A 15,000-nucleotide genomic window follows, 5' to 3' on the forward strand; every position below is an offset into this window, starting at 1 on the left:
TGGAAAGAGATCACCGTAATGTACCGCATACCACTGGAAAGAGATCACCGTAATGTACCGCATACCGTTGGAAAGAGATCACCGTAATGTACCGCATACCTGCTGGCAAGCGATTACCGTAATGTACCGCATACCGCTGGAAAGAGATCACCGTAATGTACCGCATACCACTGGAAAGAGATCACCGTAATGTACCGCATACCGCTGGCAAGCGATCACAGTAATGTACCGCATACCGTTGGAAAGAGATCACCGTAATGTACCGCATACCGCTGGAAAGAGATCACCGTAATGTACCGCATACCGTTGGAAAGAGATCACCGTAATGTACCGCATACCGCTGGAAAGAGATCACCGTAATGTACCGTATACCGCTGGAAAGAGATCACCGTAATGTACCGCATACCGCTGGAAAGAGATCACCGTAATGTACCGTATACCGCTGGAAAGAGATCACCGTAATGTACCGTATACCGCTGGAAAGCGGCGCTTCTTAGTGTTCAGAATCCTTTGGAATTACGTCATAAAGCGTTAACTTTCGAAGAGTTCCGGTAATTTGAATTTGGCATGTCACTTTCTGTCGCCGGAGACGGGGTTCGTACTACAAGAGTTTTAGAGTTGTAAAATTAACAGCTGCATCCAGAGTATTTTTCCTCGTCAAAACGAACGCACATCAAACCCACGGGACTGCACCGCCCCGGACCAACAACACTGTTCCACTGAAACGGGTTCTTTACTTTTTAGTTATTAACTTTTACTTGTAATTCATATTGGTTCACACAAACACTCCATCAGGGGCGTCGTTAGGCCTATTTTAGGGGGGCTACAGAATGTGTCTGTCTTACATTCAGGTTTACTTGAGGCAAATGAAAGGAAAGTTAGAAACTGTCTCCATTGAGCGAGTCTGAACGAGCAAATTCGAAATACAAGAAATAACTATTGACATCTTTCTATTCTTTGCATTATTATAGATTATTATAATGTTTTTTTTCCATTGAATGGTATATTTGACACTGAACTAGTTCATCTTTATCTCAGTGATGGTGTCCAAATGAGCATAAAATATCACTATGACCCTGAAATTCTGTCTCTTGTGTTATCATATACTGAATGAAGCAAAACTACAGAGCAAAATCACATTCTGACAACCAATATATGAACTGTCAGAAACAATGAATATCAGGGTGACACTCCCCTTGGGGCTTAGCCCCCCTTTCTTGGAATCCTACAAACGCCCCTGCTCTCCATCCATCTGATACTGGCCCGACCCGTCTGTCAAATTTTAGTCCTTGAGCCAAAAAGTTTGCCCACCACTCAACTAACCTCACCGGTAACTCAATTTACCTCCAAATTAAACTGAATTAACTAACTAATCTCGGGTAACTTAACTAACCTAACTAACTAACTACCGTCCTAGTTAATAACTTGCTCACTATCGACTAAAAATGTATTTATTGAAGTTTAGTTAGTTGTTGACATTAGCTGATCTCTTTTTTTATTGTTTACAGCTGCAAACCTCAACAACCTGCTGCAGCTGGTTCAACCATCAAGTACACAACAACAACAGATACTACAACCACAACAACAGATGCAACAACAGATACTACAACAACAACAACAACAGATACAACAACTACAACCACAACAACAGATACTACAACAACAGAGACTACAACCACAACAACAGATACAACAACCACAACAACAGACACCACAACCACAACAACAACAGACGCTACAACCACAACAGACACTACAACCACAACAACAGATACTACAACCACAACGACAGACACTACAACCACAACAACAACAGACACTACAACCACAACAGATACTACAACCACAACAACAGATACTACAACCACAACAACAGATACTACAACAACCACAACAACAACAGACACTACAACCACAACAACAGATACAACAACCACAACATATACAACAGATACTACAACAGATACAACAACCACAACAACAACAACAACAGATACTACAACCACAACAACAGACACTACAACCACAACAACATATACAACAGATACTACAACAACAACAACCACCACCACAACAGTTACAACACCAACAACCACAACAACAGATACTACGACCACAACAACAAATACCACCACCTCTTCCCCAACAGCAGCAGCAGCTTCCAACTCGTTCGTCCCTCCTGGTCTCTGCTGGCTCTGACCCCTCCTCAGACCAGATCAGATACCAGGACCAGCCTGAGTTCTCTTCCCGGTCTCCCCCGTCCACTCAGGGTGGCCCGTCGTCTTCTCCGTGCCCAGCCCCGAATGCTGACGGTCGGGCTGCGGTGCCGGTGGGGGGGCCTCTCGACGAGAGTCTGACCTCCCTCCTCAACGAGATTGTCTTCCTCAACCAGCAGGCTGGAGTCCTGTCACCGGAGAACCCTGTCTCTGAGGATGCTGTAGCGGGCGGAGCCACGGAGCAGAGACACGCCCACAAGCCCTGGCTCTTGGAACTGGACTCGGACTCTGACGACCTAACTGATGCAACACGGGGCGGGGCGCATCTCGGGCCTGCCAACACTAATGTCTTAGCCCCGCCCCCTCTGCTTCAGATGAAGGTGGGCGGAGATAAAGTGGCCGACCCCCCCAGCAGCAATGGAGCAGCAGGAGGGGAAGAGGGAGGTGGAGGCAGGAGGCAGGGGGGCGTGGCCTGGAGGCCTATGCCGAGGCTGGTTCCTCTTGGAGTGAGAGGAAATCCCCCCAGCTGACTCGGATGTCATAGATAAGACCTCATGGCTCTCACTCTGATGTCATAGATAAGACCTCATGGCTCTCACTCTGATGATGTCATAGATAAGACCTCATGGCTCTCACTCTGATGATGTCATAGATAAGACCTCATGGCTCTCACTCTGATGTCATAGATAAGACCTCATGGCTCTCACTCTGATGATGTCATAGATAAGACCTCATGGCTCTCACTCTGATGATGTCATAGATAAGACCTCATGGCTCTCACTCTGATGTCATAGATAAGACCTCATGGCTCTCACTCTGATGATGTCATAGATAAGACCTCATGGCTCTCACTCTGATGATGTCATAGATAAGACCTCATGGCTCTCACTCTGATGATGTCATAGATAAGACCTCATGGCTCTGATTGGCGACAGTTTGTTCTTCTGGTAAAACAGAAAACACCTGAAACTCCTGAGGGCCAATCGGAAGCCTCGCTGTTACTCTGACAATTCGGAACGTTTCATTTGTCGTTGACGGACGAACAGAGATTATATTGTTATTGTTGATTATAACAGTTCTCTGAATGTGAGGTCTTCATTCCTCGTGTTGACGCAACAAGCAACAGAAGAGGAGGATTGTTGCCAGAAGAGTCCACGTTGTTGTGTTTTGTTTATCGTTGCAGGAACGTGTGTGTGTGTGTGTGTGTGTGTGTGTGTGTGTGTGTGTGTGTGTGTGTGTGTGTGTGTGTGTGTGTGTGTGTGTGTGTGTGTGTGTGTGTGTGTGTGTGTGTGTGTGTGTGTGTGTGTGTGTGTGTGTGTGTGTGTGTGTGTGTGTGTGTGTGTGTGTGTGTGTGTGTGTGTGTGTGTGTGTGTGTGTGTGTGTGTGTGTGTGTGTGTGTGTGTGTGTGTGTGTGTGTGTGTGTGTGTGTGTGTGTGTGTGTGTGTGTGTGTGTGTGTGTGTGTGTGTGTGTGTGTGTGTGTGTGTGTGTGTGTGTGTGTGTGTGTGTGTGTGTGTGTGTGTGTGTGTGTGTGTGTGTGTGTGTGTGTGTGTGTGTGTGTGTGTGTGTGTGTGTGTGTGTGTGTGTGTGTGTGTGTGTGTGTGTGTGTGTGTGTGTGTGTGTGTGTGTGTGTGTGTGTGTGTGTGTGTGTGTGTGTGTGTGTGTGTGTGTGTGTGTGTGCGCGCGCGCGCATCGTCGTCGTCTTTTAAACTGCTGCTTTTAGTTTGTTGTTGTTTACTTTGAGTATCTGGATCACTGAGGACAATAAAGAAATAACATTGGAGATCAAAGTCGTACTACGGTGACTCACCCTAACCTGCTCGTGTTCAGGACCATGAAGCTGCTCTTCTTTATGTTTGTTTTTCTAAATCAGTGTTTTTGTAAACGTTGAAGAGCTCTGATGTAAACTCATGACGTCACCACAATATGCTGTCAATAAAGTTTAAAGATGACTTCTGACTCATTAACAAGATTTAGTCACATACAGTCAAAAACAGTCACAGACACACAGTCATACACACACAGACACACAGTCATACACACACAGACACAGTCACACACAGTCATACAGTTACACACACAGTCAAAAACAGTCTCACACACAGTCAAAAACAGACACAGTCACACACACACAGTCATACAGTTACACACACAGTCATAAACAGTCACACACACAGTCAAAAACAGTCACACACACAGTCATACAGTCACACACAGTCACACAGACACACACACAGTCAAAAACAGTCTCACACACAGTCACACACACAGTCACACACACAGACACACACAGTCACAGTCAAAAACAGTCTCACACACAGTCATACAGACACACACACAGTCACACACAGTCACACAGTCAAAAACAGTCTCACACACAGTCACACACACAGTCAAAAACAGTCACACACACAGTCAAAAACAGTCACACACACAGTCATACAGTCACACACAGTCACACAGACACACACACAGTCAAAAACAGTCTCACACACAGTCACACACACAGTCACACACACAGACACACACAGTCACACAGTCAAAAACAGTCTCACACACAGTCATACAGACACACACACAGTCACACACACAGACACACACAGTCACAGTCAAAAACAGTCTCACACACAGTCATACAGTCACACACAGACACACACAGACACACAGTCACACACACAGTCACAGTCAAAAACAGTCTCACACACAGTCATACAGTCACACACAGACACACACAGTCACACACAGTCACACACAGTCACACACACACACAGTCACACACACAGTCAAAAACAGTCACACAGTCATACAGTCACACACACAGACACACACAGTCACACACACAGTCACACACAGTCACACACACAGACACACACACAGTCACACACACAGTCACACACAGTCACACACACAGTCACACACAGTCACACACACAGACACACACACACAGTCACAGTCAAAAACAGTCTCACACACAGACACACACAGTCACACAGTCACACACAGTCAAAAACAGTCTCACACACAGTCACAGTCACACACACAGTCACACACAGTCACACACAGTCACACAGTCAAAAACAGTCTCACACACAGTCATACAGTCACACACACAGACACACACAGTCACACACACAGTCACACACACAGACACACACAGTCACACACACAGTCACACACACAGTCACACACAGTCACACACACAGTCACACACAGTCACACACACAGACACACACACACAGTCACAGTCAAAAACAGTCTCACACACAGACACACACAGTCACACAGTCACACACAGTCAAAAACAGTCTCACACACAGTCACAGTCACACACACAGTCACACACAGTCACACACAGTCACACAGTCAAAAACAGTCTCACACACAGTCATACAGTCACACACACAGACACACACAGTCACACACACAGTCACACACACAGACACACACAGTCACACACACAGTCACACACACAGTCACACACAGTCACACACACAGTCACACACACAGACACACACACAGTCACACACACACACAGTCACACACACAGTCACACAGTCAAAAACAGTCACACAGTCATACAGTCACACACAGTCACACACACAGTCACACACACAGTCACACACAGTCACACAGTCAAAAACAGTCTCACACACAGTCATACAGTCACACACACAGACACACACAGTCACACACACAGACACACACAGTCACACACACAGTCACACACACAGTCACACACAGTCACACACACAGTCACACACACAGACACACACACAGTCACACACAGTCACACACACACACAGTCACACACACAGTCAAAAACAGTCACACAGTCATACAGTCACACACAGTCACACACACAGTCACACACAGTCACACACAGTCTCACACACAGTCTCACACACAGACACACACAGTCACACGCAGTCTCACACACAGTCACACACACAGACACACACAGTCACACACACAGTCACACACACAGACACACACAGTCACACACACAGTCACACACAGTCACACACACAGACACACACAGTCACACACAGTCACACACACACACAGTCTCACACACAGTCTCACACACAGACACACACACAGTCACACACAGTCACACACACAGTCAAAAACAGTCTCACACACAGTCACACAGTCAAAAACAGTCACACACAGTCACACACACAGTCACACACACAGTCACACACAGTCACACACACAGTCACACACAGACACACACACAGTCACACACAGTCACACACACAGTCACACACAGTCACACACACAGACACACACACAGTCACACACAGTCACACAGTCAAAAACAGTCACACACACAGTCACACAGTCACACACACAGTCACACACACAGACACACACAGTCACACAGACACACACAGTCTCACACACAGACACACACACAGTCACACAGACACACACACAGACACACACACAGTCACACAGACACACACACAGTCACACACAGTCTCACACACACACAGTCACACAGACACACACACACAGTCACACAGACACACACACAGACACACACACAGTCACACAGACACACACACAGACACACACACAGTCACACAGACACACACACAGTCACACAGACACACACACACAGTCACACAGACACACACACAGTCAAAAACAGTCTCACAGACACACACACAGACACACACACAGACACACACACAGTCACACAGACACACACACAGTCACACAGTCTCACACACACACAGTCACACACACAGACACACACACAGTCACACACACACAGTCACACAGACACACACACACAGTCACACAGACACACACACAGTCACACAGACACACACACAGTCACACAGACACACACACACAGTCAAAAACAGTCTCACAGACACACACACAGACACACACACAGACACACACACAGTCACACAGACACACACACAGTCACACACAGTCTCACACACACACAGTCACACACACAGACACACACACAGACACACACACAGTCACACACACACAGACACACACACAGTCACACAGACACACACACAGTCACACAGACACACACACACAGACACACACACAGTCACACACACACAGACACACACACAGTCACACAGACACACACACAGTCACACAGACACACACACAGTCACACAGACACACACACACAGTCAAAAACAGTCTCACACACACACACAGTCACACACACAGTCACACAGACACACACACAGTCACACACACAGACACACACACAGTCACACACAGTCTCACACGTTCATCCATCTAAATACAGTAATATAATAAGACGAATAGAGGTGTAGTTCGTGTGTCTGCCGCTGGGGCCGCTGCAGCGTCAGACACGATACCGGAAATACAGGAGCGTTATCATTACAATAAAAACACGGCAGTGTCGGTTTCTGTTCTCATGTCAAATAAAGTAGTCAAATGAATACCCATCATACTGTGATGGTGTAGTGCGCCACGTCATTAAATACGTTCTCCTCAAAAAGATAAAGAAACTGAACAATATTCTGATCGGACGGATCCACGCGCTGTTATTTTGAAAAGCCTGGCCGGAAGTGTTCGTGCCGTTGCCGCATAGCGTCTTGACGCTCGTCCCGTCTGGCTCGTGTCTCCGCAGCGGCGGAGGAATAAGATGCGGAGCAGCAGCGGAACCGGAGCCCGTGGCCCGGACCAGCCCAGAACCAGAACCCAGAGGCAAGCTACCCGAACCCGGAGCGGCGCGGCGCGGCTCGCACACAGAATGACAGCAGCGGCGACAGAGAGGTTCTCCAGCCGCTGAGAGAGGCTGCTATCCGGGCAGCTAACAGCGCGATGACCGCGGAGGGAAGCGGAACGATCCGCAGCCGCATCAAGAACCTCCTGCGCTCTCCTTCCATTAAGCTGCGGAGGAGGAGGAGCGGCACGGCGCGGCAGCAGGAGGAGCTCAGCGGCAAGGTGCGAGGCGGCAGCGCTGATGTGTATATATGTATGTGTGTATATGTGTATATATGTATATGTGTATATATGTATGTGTGTATATGTGTATATATGTATGTGTGTATATGTGTATATATGTATGTGTGTATGTATATATATATATATATATATGTATATATGTATATGTATGTGTATATATGTATATGTGTATATATGTATGTGTGTATGTATATATATGTGTATATATGTATATGTATGTGTGTATGTGTATATATATATATATGTATATGTGTATGTATATATGTATATGTGTATATGTATGTATGTGTATGTATATATACATATATATATATATATATATATATGTATGTGTGTATATATATGTATATATGTATGTATATATACACACACACTCATATATACATACATACAACAGACTGAGAAATAACTATTATATTTACTTGTTTTTCTGGTTAATCTGAATATGGTTAGTCTGGTTAGTCTGAGCCTGGCTAGTTTGGGTAGTAGTCCGTTAGTATGGGTCTGGTTAAACTAGTTAGTCTGGTTAATCTGGACTATGATAGACTGATATTATAAACACAAGCTGCTTCCTGTCTGATCCTGAGACCTCCAGGTGACCTTGGAGAAGGTTCTGGGGATCACGGCTCCAGGGAACCGAGCGCTGGCCTGCGACCCCCGAACCGGACTGTTGGCTTATCCTGCTGGGTGAGAACGTGTGTGTGTGTGTGTGTGTGTGTGTGTGTGTGTGTGTGTGTTTTATGACAATATATACTTTGATATTTAGTTTAAAATGTATTTGATATTTATTTGATTCGTGGGTTCTGAGCAGTGGAAGTGTTAAATTGACTTGTCATCACTAAAAGGAGTTGGGGTGGAGAACGGAATGTTTCATACAGTTGAAGTGTTGCATTATGGGTAAAAACAGGAAGTAGAGGATTAAACTCACACAGACAAACTGTCTCATGTTCAGGATTTAAAGGCTGATTATCAGATTAAAGGCACACACACACACACACACACACAGCGTCTCGTTACGAGTCCTGGTCCTCATGTGTACCATGAGACTCCTACTGAACCAACAACCACCTGCAGGACTCTTGAGGACCACCGAGGCCTCGTTCAGCCCCCGGCTCATGTTTAAATAAAATGTCCAATCTTTCATGGGACTCTTTGGGTTTTTGAAAGGTTCTCAAGGTACTCTCAGGTTTTCAGGTGTTTTTGAGGAATGTCAGTGAGTCTGTGCTGGTGTTTCAGAGGTTTGATGGAAGGGTTCTAAAGGTACACCGGGTTCTCTTGAGAGGTTGGTTATGGGTTAAAAGTCTCTTCAGCGTTGCAGGTGGAGCTCAGTAAACAATAAAGGTGTTCAGTCATGTTTGTTATGTTCAACTGAAAGTCCTCACCTGTCAGGAGAAACCAACAGAACCAGATCGACACCTGAAAGACCAGTTCTCCGGACTGTTTGGAACAGGACGTATTGCAGTTGGAAACGTCTAACTCTAATCACAGCTCCGATTGTAGAAATTCATGCTGACGATGGAAATGTGATCATCACGCTCTGTGAGGCGTTCAGGGACTTCATCCTCTGAGTCAGATCGGTGTGAATACAGCAGGCTGTCACCGTTCACCAGACTCCAACTCAAAGAGTTCCTGTTTAATAAGATTTGTAATTGATTAGATAGTTTTGTCTGGTTGTAGTTTTATCTGATTGTAGCTCTGTCTGAAACTCATCTCCTTACCCTATCTCTAAGGCTGAGTCCTAAGGAGGAAACTCATCTCCTTACCCTATCTCTAAGGCTGAGCCCTACAGAGGAAACTCATCTCCTTACCCTATCTCTAAGGCTGAGCCCTACAGAGGAAACTCATCTCCTTACCCTATCTCTAAGGCTGAGCCCTACAGAGGAAACTCATCTCCTTACCCTATCTCTAAGGTTGAGCCCTACAGAAGAAACTCATCTCCTTACCCTATCTCTAAGGCTGAGCCCTACAGAGGAAACTCATCTCCTTACCCTATCTCTAAGGTTGAGCCCTACAGAGGAAACTCATCTCCTTACCCTATCTCTAAGGCTGAGTCCTACAGAGGAAACTCATCTCCTTACCCTATCTCTAAGACTGAGTCCTAAGGAGGAAACTCATCTCCTTACCCTATCTCTAAGGCTGAGTCCTACAGAGGAAACTCATCTCCTTACCCTATCTCTAAGGCTGAGCCCTACAGAGGAAACTCATCTCCTTACCCTATCTCTAAGGCTGAGTCCTACAGAGGAAACTCATCTCCTTAACCTATCTCTAAGGCTGAGCCCTAAGGAGGAAACTCATCTCCTTACCCTATCTCTAAGACTGAGCCCTACAGAGGAAACTCATCTCCTTAACCTATCTCTAAGGCTGAGTCCTACAGAGGAAACTCATCTCCTTACCCTATCTCTAAGGCTGAGCCCTACAGAGGAAACTCATCTCCTTACTCTATCTCTAAGGCTGAGTCCTAAGGAGGAAACTCATCTCCTTACCCTATCTCTAAGGCTGAGTCCTAAGGAGGAAACTCATCTCCTTACCCTATCTCTAAGGCTGAGCCCTAAGGAGGAAACTCATCTCCTTACCCTATCTCTAAGACTGAGCCCTACAGAGGAAACTCATCTCCTTACCCTATCTCTAAGGCTGAGCCCTAAGGAGGAAACTCATCTCCTTACCCTATCTCTAAGGCTGAGCCCTAAGGAGGAAACTCATCTCCTTACCCTATCTCTAAGGCTGAGTCCTACAGAGGAAACTCATCTCCTTACCCTATCTCTAAGGCTGAGCCCTACAGAGGAAACTCATCTCCTTACCCTATCTCTAAGGCTGAGTCCTACAGAGGAAACTCATCTCCTTACCTTATCTCTAAGGCTGAGCCCTAAGGAGGAAACTCATCTCCTTACCCTATCTCTAAGGCTGAGTCCTACAGAGGAAACTCATCTCCTTACCCTATCTCTAAGGCTGAGCCCTAAGGAGGAAACTCATCTCCTTACCCTATCTCTAAGGCTGAGCCCTACAGAGGAAACTCATCTCCTTACCCTATCTCTAAGGCTGAGCCCTAAGGAGGAAACTCATCTCCTTACCCTATCTCTAAGGCTGAGCCCTAAGGAGGAAACTCATCTCCTTACCCTATCTCTAAGGCTGAGTCCTACAGAGGAAACTCATCTCCTTACCCTATCTCTAAGGCTGAGCCCTAAGGAGGAAACTCATCTCCTTACCCTATCTCTAAGGCTGAGTCCTACAGAGGAAACTCATCTCCTTACCCTATCTCTAAGGCTGAGTCCTACAGAGGAAACTCATCTCCTTACCCTATCTCTAAGGCTGAGCCCTAAGGAGGAAACTCATCTCCTTACCCTATCTCTAAGGCTGAGTCCTAAGGAGGAAACTCATCTCCTTACCCTATCTCTAAGGCTGAGCCCTACAGAGGAAACTCATCTCCTTACCCTATCTCTAAGGCTGAGCCCTTGAGGAAACTCATCTCCTTACCCTATCTCTAAGGCTGAGCCCTACAGAGGAAACTCATCTCCTTACCCTATCTCTAAGGCTGAGTCCTACAGAGGAAACTCATCTCCTTACCCTATCTCTAAGGCTGAGTCCTACAGAGGAAACTCATCTCCTTACCCTATCTCTAAGGCTGAGTCCTACAGAGGAAACTCATCTCCTTACCCTATCTCTAAGGCTGAGTCCTACAGAGGAAACTCATCTCCTTACCTTATCTCTAAGGCTGAGCCCTAAGGAGGAAACTCATCTCCTTACCCTATCTCTAAGGCTGAGTCCTACAGAGGAAACTCATCTCCTTACCCTATCTCTAAGGCTGAGTCCTACAGAGGAAACTCATCTCCTTACCCTATCTCTAAGGCTGAGCCCTAAGGAGGAAACTCATCTCCTTACCCTATCTCTAAGGCTGAGCCCTACAGAGGAAACTCATCTCCTTACCCTATCTCTAAGGCTGAGCCCTAAGGAGGAAACTCATCTCCTTACCCTATCTCTAAGGCTGAGCCCTAAGGAGGAAACTCATCTCCTTACCCTATCTCTAAGGCTGAGTCCTACAGAGGAAACTCATCTCCTTACCCTATCTCTAAGGCTGAGCCCTAAGGAGGAAACTCATCTCCTTACCCTATCTCTAAGGCTGAGTCCTACAGAGGAAACTCATCTCCTTACCCTATCTCTAAGGCTGAGCCCTAAGGAGGAAACTCATCTCCTTACCCTATCTCTAAGGCTGAGTCCTACAGAGGAAACTCATCTCCTTACCCTATCTCTAAGGCTGAGTCCTACAGAGGAAACTCATCTCCTTACCCTATCTCTAAGGCTGAGCCCTTGAGGAAACTCATCTCCTTACCCTATCTCTAAGACTGAGCCCTACAGAGGAAACTCATCTCCTTACCCTATCTCTAAGGCTGAGTCCTACAGAGGAAACTCATCTCCTTACCCTATCTCTAAGGCTGAGCCCTAAGGAGGAAACTCATCTCCTTACCCTATCTCTAAGGCTGAGTCCTACAGAGGAAACTCATCTCCTTACCCTATCTCTAAGGCTGAGCCCTAAGGAGGAAACTCATCTCCTTACCCTATCTCTAAGGCTGAGTCCTACAGAGGAAACTCATCTCCTTACCCTATCTCTAAGGCTGAGCCCTAAGGAGGAAACTCATCTCCTTACCCTATCTCTAAGGCTGAGTCCTACAGAGGAAACTCATCTCCTTACCCTATCTCTAAGGCTGAGTCCTACAGAGGAAACTCATCTCCTTACCCTATCTCTAAGGCTGAGCCCTTGAGGAAACTCATCTCCTTACCCTATCTCTAAGACTGAGCCCTACAGAGGAAACTCATCTCCTTACCCTATCTCTAAGGCTGAGTCCTACAGAGGAAACTCATCTCCTTACCCTATCTCTAAGGCTGAGTCCTAAGGAGGAAACTCATCTCCTTACCCTATCTCTAAGGTTGAGCCCTACAGAGGAAACTCATCTCCTTACCCTATCTCTAAGGCTGAGTCCTACAGAGGAAACTCATCTCCTTACCCTATCTCTAAGGCTGAGCCCTAAGGAGGAAACTCATCTCCTTACCCTATCTCTAAGGCTGAGTCCTACAGAGGAAACTCATCTCCTTACCCTATCTCTAAGGTCAAAAGCCTTCTCCAAGTCCACTAAGCACATGTAGACCCCTCCAGTAGTCTTGCGTGGGTAAAGAGCTCGTCTTGAATCTGAGGTTCAACATATATATCATGATAATAATAATTTATATGAATAATAATAAACAGAGAGACTCTGACTCCGTTCTTCTTGCTGCCTTGTGTGTGTGTGTGTGTGTGTGTGTGTGTGTGTACACATCAAGACTTTTAAAAACGGTCACAATGTTAGTTGTTGGTGTCAATAAAAGGTCCATGACGTAGATATTTATATACACACACGTCCACATGTGGGTGTGCTTCTGTTGTTATGTTTTCAACTCATACCTGCTGTGTGTGTGTGTGTGTGTGTGTGTGTGTGTGTGTGTGTGTGTGTGTGTGTGTGTGTGTGTGTGTGTGTGTGTGTGTGTGTGTGTGTGTGTGTGTGTGTGTGTGTGTGTGTGTGTGTGTGTGTGTGTGTGTGTGTGTGTGTGTGTGTGTGTGTGTAGCTGTGTCGTCGTCCTGTTGAATCCTCGGAAGAACAAACAGCATCACATCTTCAACAGCTCCAGGTAAACCTTCAGCCAATCAGCTCTCACTTCCTGTCTGGGTCACTCTGTATGTTTTGATGACGGCTGTATTGTTATTATTATCATAATTGTTCTTATTAGTGATGATTGTAATCAGTGTTTTTGGTGTTAAGCTCAAACAAACAAACACATTGTTATTGTTGCGTTAGTCCAAAAACAACAACAACAGAGCAACAGAAGGTCAAAGCAACCAATGGATGGTTGGCGTGCGGTAGCCAATCAGAAGTGACCCTCCCCCTTCTCCTCCTCAGGAAGGCTATCACCACGCTGGCCTTTTCTCCAGATGGGAAGTATGTCGTCACAGGAGAGGTGAGTCCTCCTCCACCTGCTTATGGACTTATGGATCATGTCTGTTTGTTCGTTAAATATATCTTTGATTGACTTTCACCCGAACTGATCACAGGTCACAGTCCAGTTCATTTAGTACAGCCCAGAATCACAACCTCCTGACCTTTGACCTCACATCAGATATGTTCATAAGTTCATCATTTTATTTTGTTTGGTTGAGATTAAAGAAATGAGTCAAACTGATGAGTCATCCGTGATAAACTGATCACTGATCAGTTCACTCAATCAATACCTCAATGTCAACAAAACAATAAAGATATCAAAATAAAACTATTCAAAAGTTGGATCTGAAAAGTGTCTGAAACTGACATTGATTATTTTCAATGATCAATTAGTGGATTAATTGATTGTCTGAAATAAAAACATTCTGATATTCCTCCTCAGAGCGGCCACATGCCGGCGGTTCGAGTCTGGGACGTGTGTGAGCGGGTCCAGGTGTCTGAGCTGCAGGAGCACAAGTACGGCGTCTCCTGCGTGGCGTTCTCTCCCAACAGCAAATACATCGTGAGCGTCGGGTACCAGCACGACATGATGGTCAACGTGTGGAGCTGGAAGGTACCTGTATATACATATACATGTATGTGTGTATATATGTATATATGTGTGTATGTATATATATATATAAACATTATACTGAATTTATCAACAGTTCCAAATTAAGTCCCAGGATACTAAATATGAATCTATGTTAAACTGGTGGACTTAACTTCATTCAGACCACGGTCCAATAAGAATCCATAGCTCGGATCACGTGACCTGTGGTGATGTCACGTGACCTGTGGTGAT

General features: G+C 45.8%; 2 protein-coding genes across 3 annotated transcripts in view; both read left to right on the forward strand.

The window, feature by feature from the left end:
• Positions 1–3,450, forward strand: part of mgaa (MAX dimerization protein MGA a) — a 33,640-nt gene extending 30,190 nt beyond the window's left edge. The window contains exons 28-30 of the mRNA XM_034563595.1: positions 1,509–1,654; positions 2,045–2,760; positions 2,869–3,450. Coding sequence (XP_034419486.1) covers positions 1,509–1,654; positions 2,045–2,746 — 848 coding nt within the window. The 3' untranslated portion in view covers positions 2,747–2,760; positions 2,869–3,450. The remainder of the gene's footprint in view (positions 1–1,508; positions 1,655–2,044; positions 2,761–2,868) is intronic.
• A 4,370-nt stretch (positions 3,451–7,820) lies between these two features.
• mapkbp1 (mitogen-activated protein kinase binding protein 1) overlaps positions 7,821–15,000 on the forward strand; it is a 43,349-nt gene continuing 36,169 nt past the window's right edge. For both annotated transcript variants that reach the window (XM_034525257.1, XM_034525258.1), the window contains exons 1-5: positions 7,821–8,172; positions 8,789–8,880; positions 13,786–13,848; positions 14,118–14,175; positions 14,599–14,769. In XM_034525257.1, the coding sequence (XP_034381148.1) occupies positions 8,050–8,172; positions 8,789–8,880; positions 13,786–13,848; positions 14,118–14,175; positions 14,599–14,769 (507 nt within the window). In that variant the 5' untranslated portion in view covers positions 7,821–8,049. The remainder of the gene's footprint in view (positions 8,173–8,788; positions 8,881–13,785; positions 13,849–14,117; positions 14,176–14,598; positions 14,770–15,000) is intronic.

The sequence above is a fragment of the Cyclopterus lumpus genome, chromosome 22 (genome assembly GCF_009769545.1).
Source record: "Cyclopterus lumpus isolate fCycLum1 chromosome 22, fCycLum1.pri, whole genome shotgun sequence".
Classification (NCBI taxonomy): Eukaryota; Metazoa; Chordata; class Actinopteri; order Perciformes; family Cyclopteridae; genus Cyclopterus; species Cyclopterus lumpus.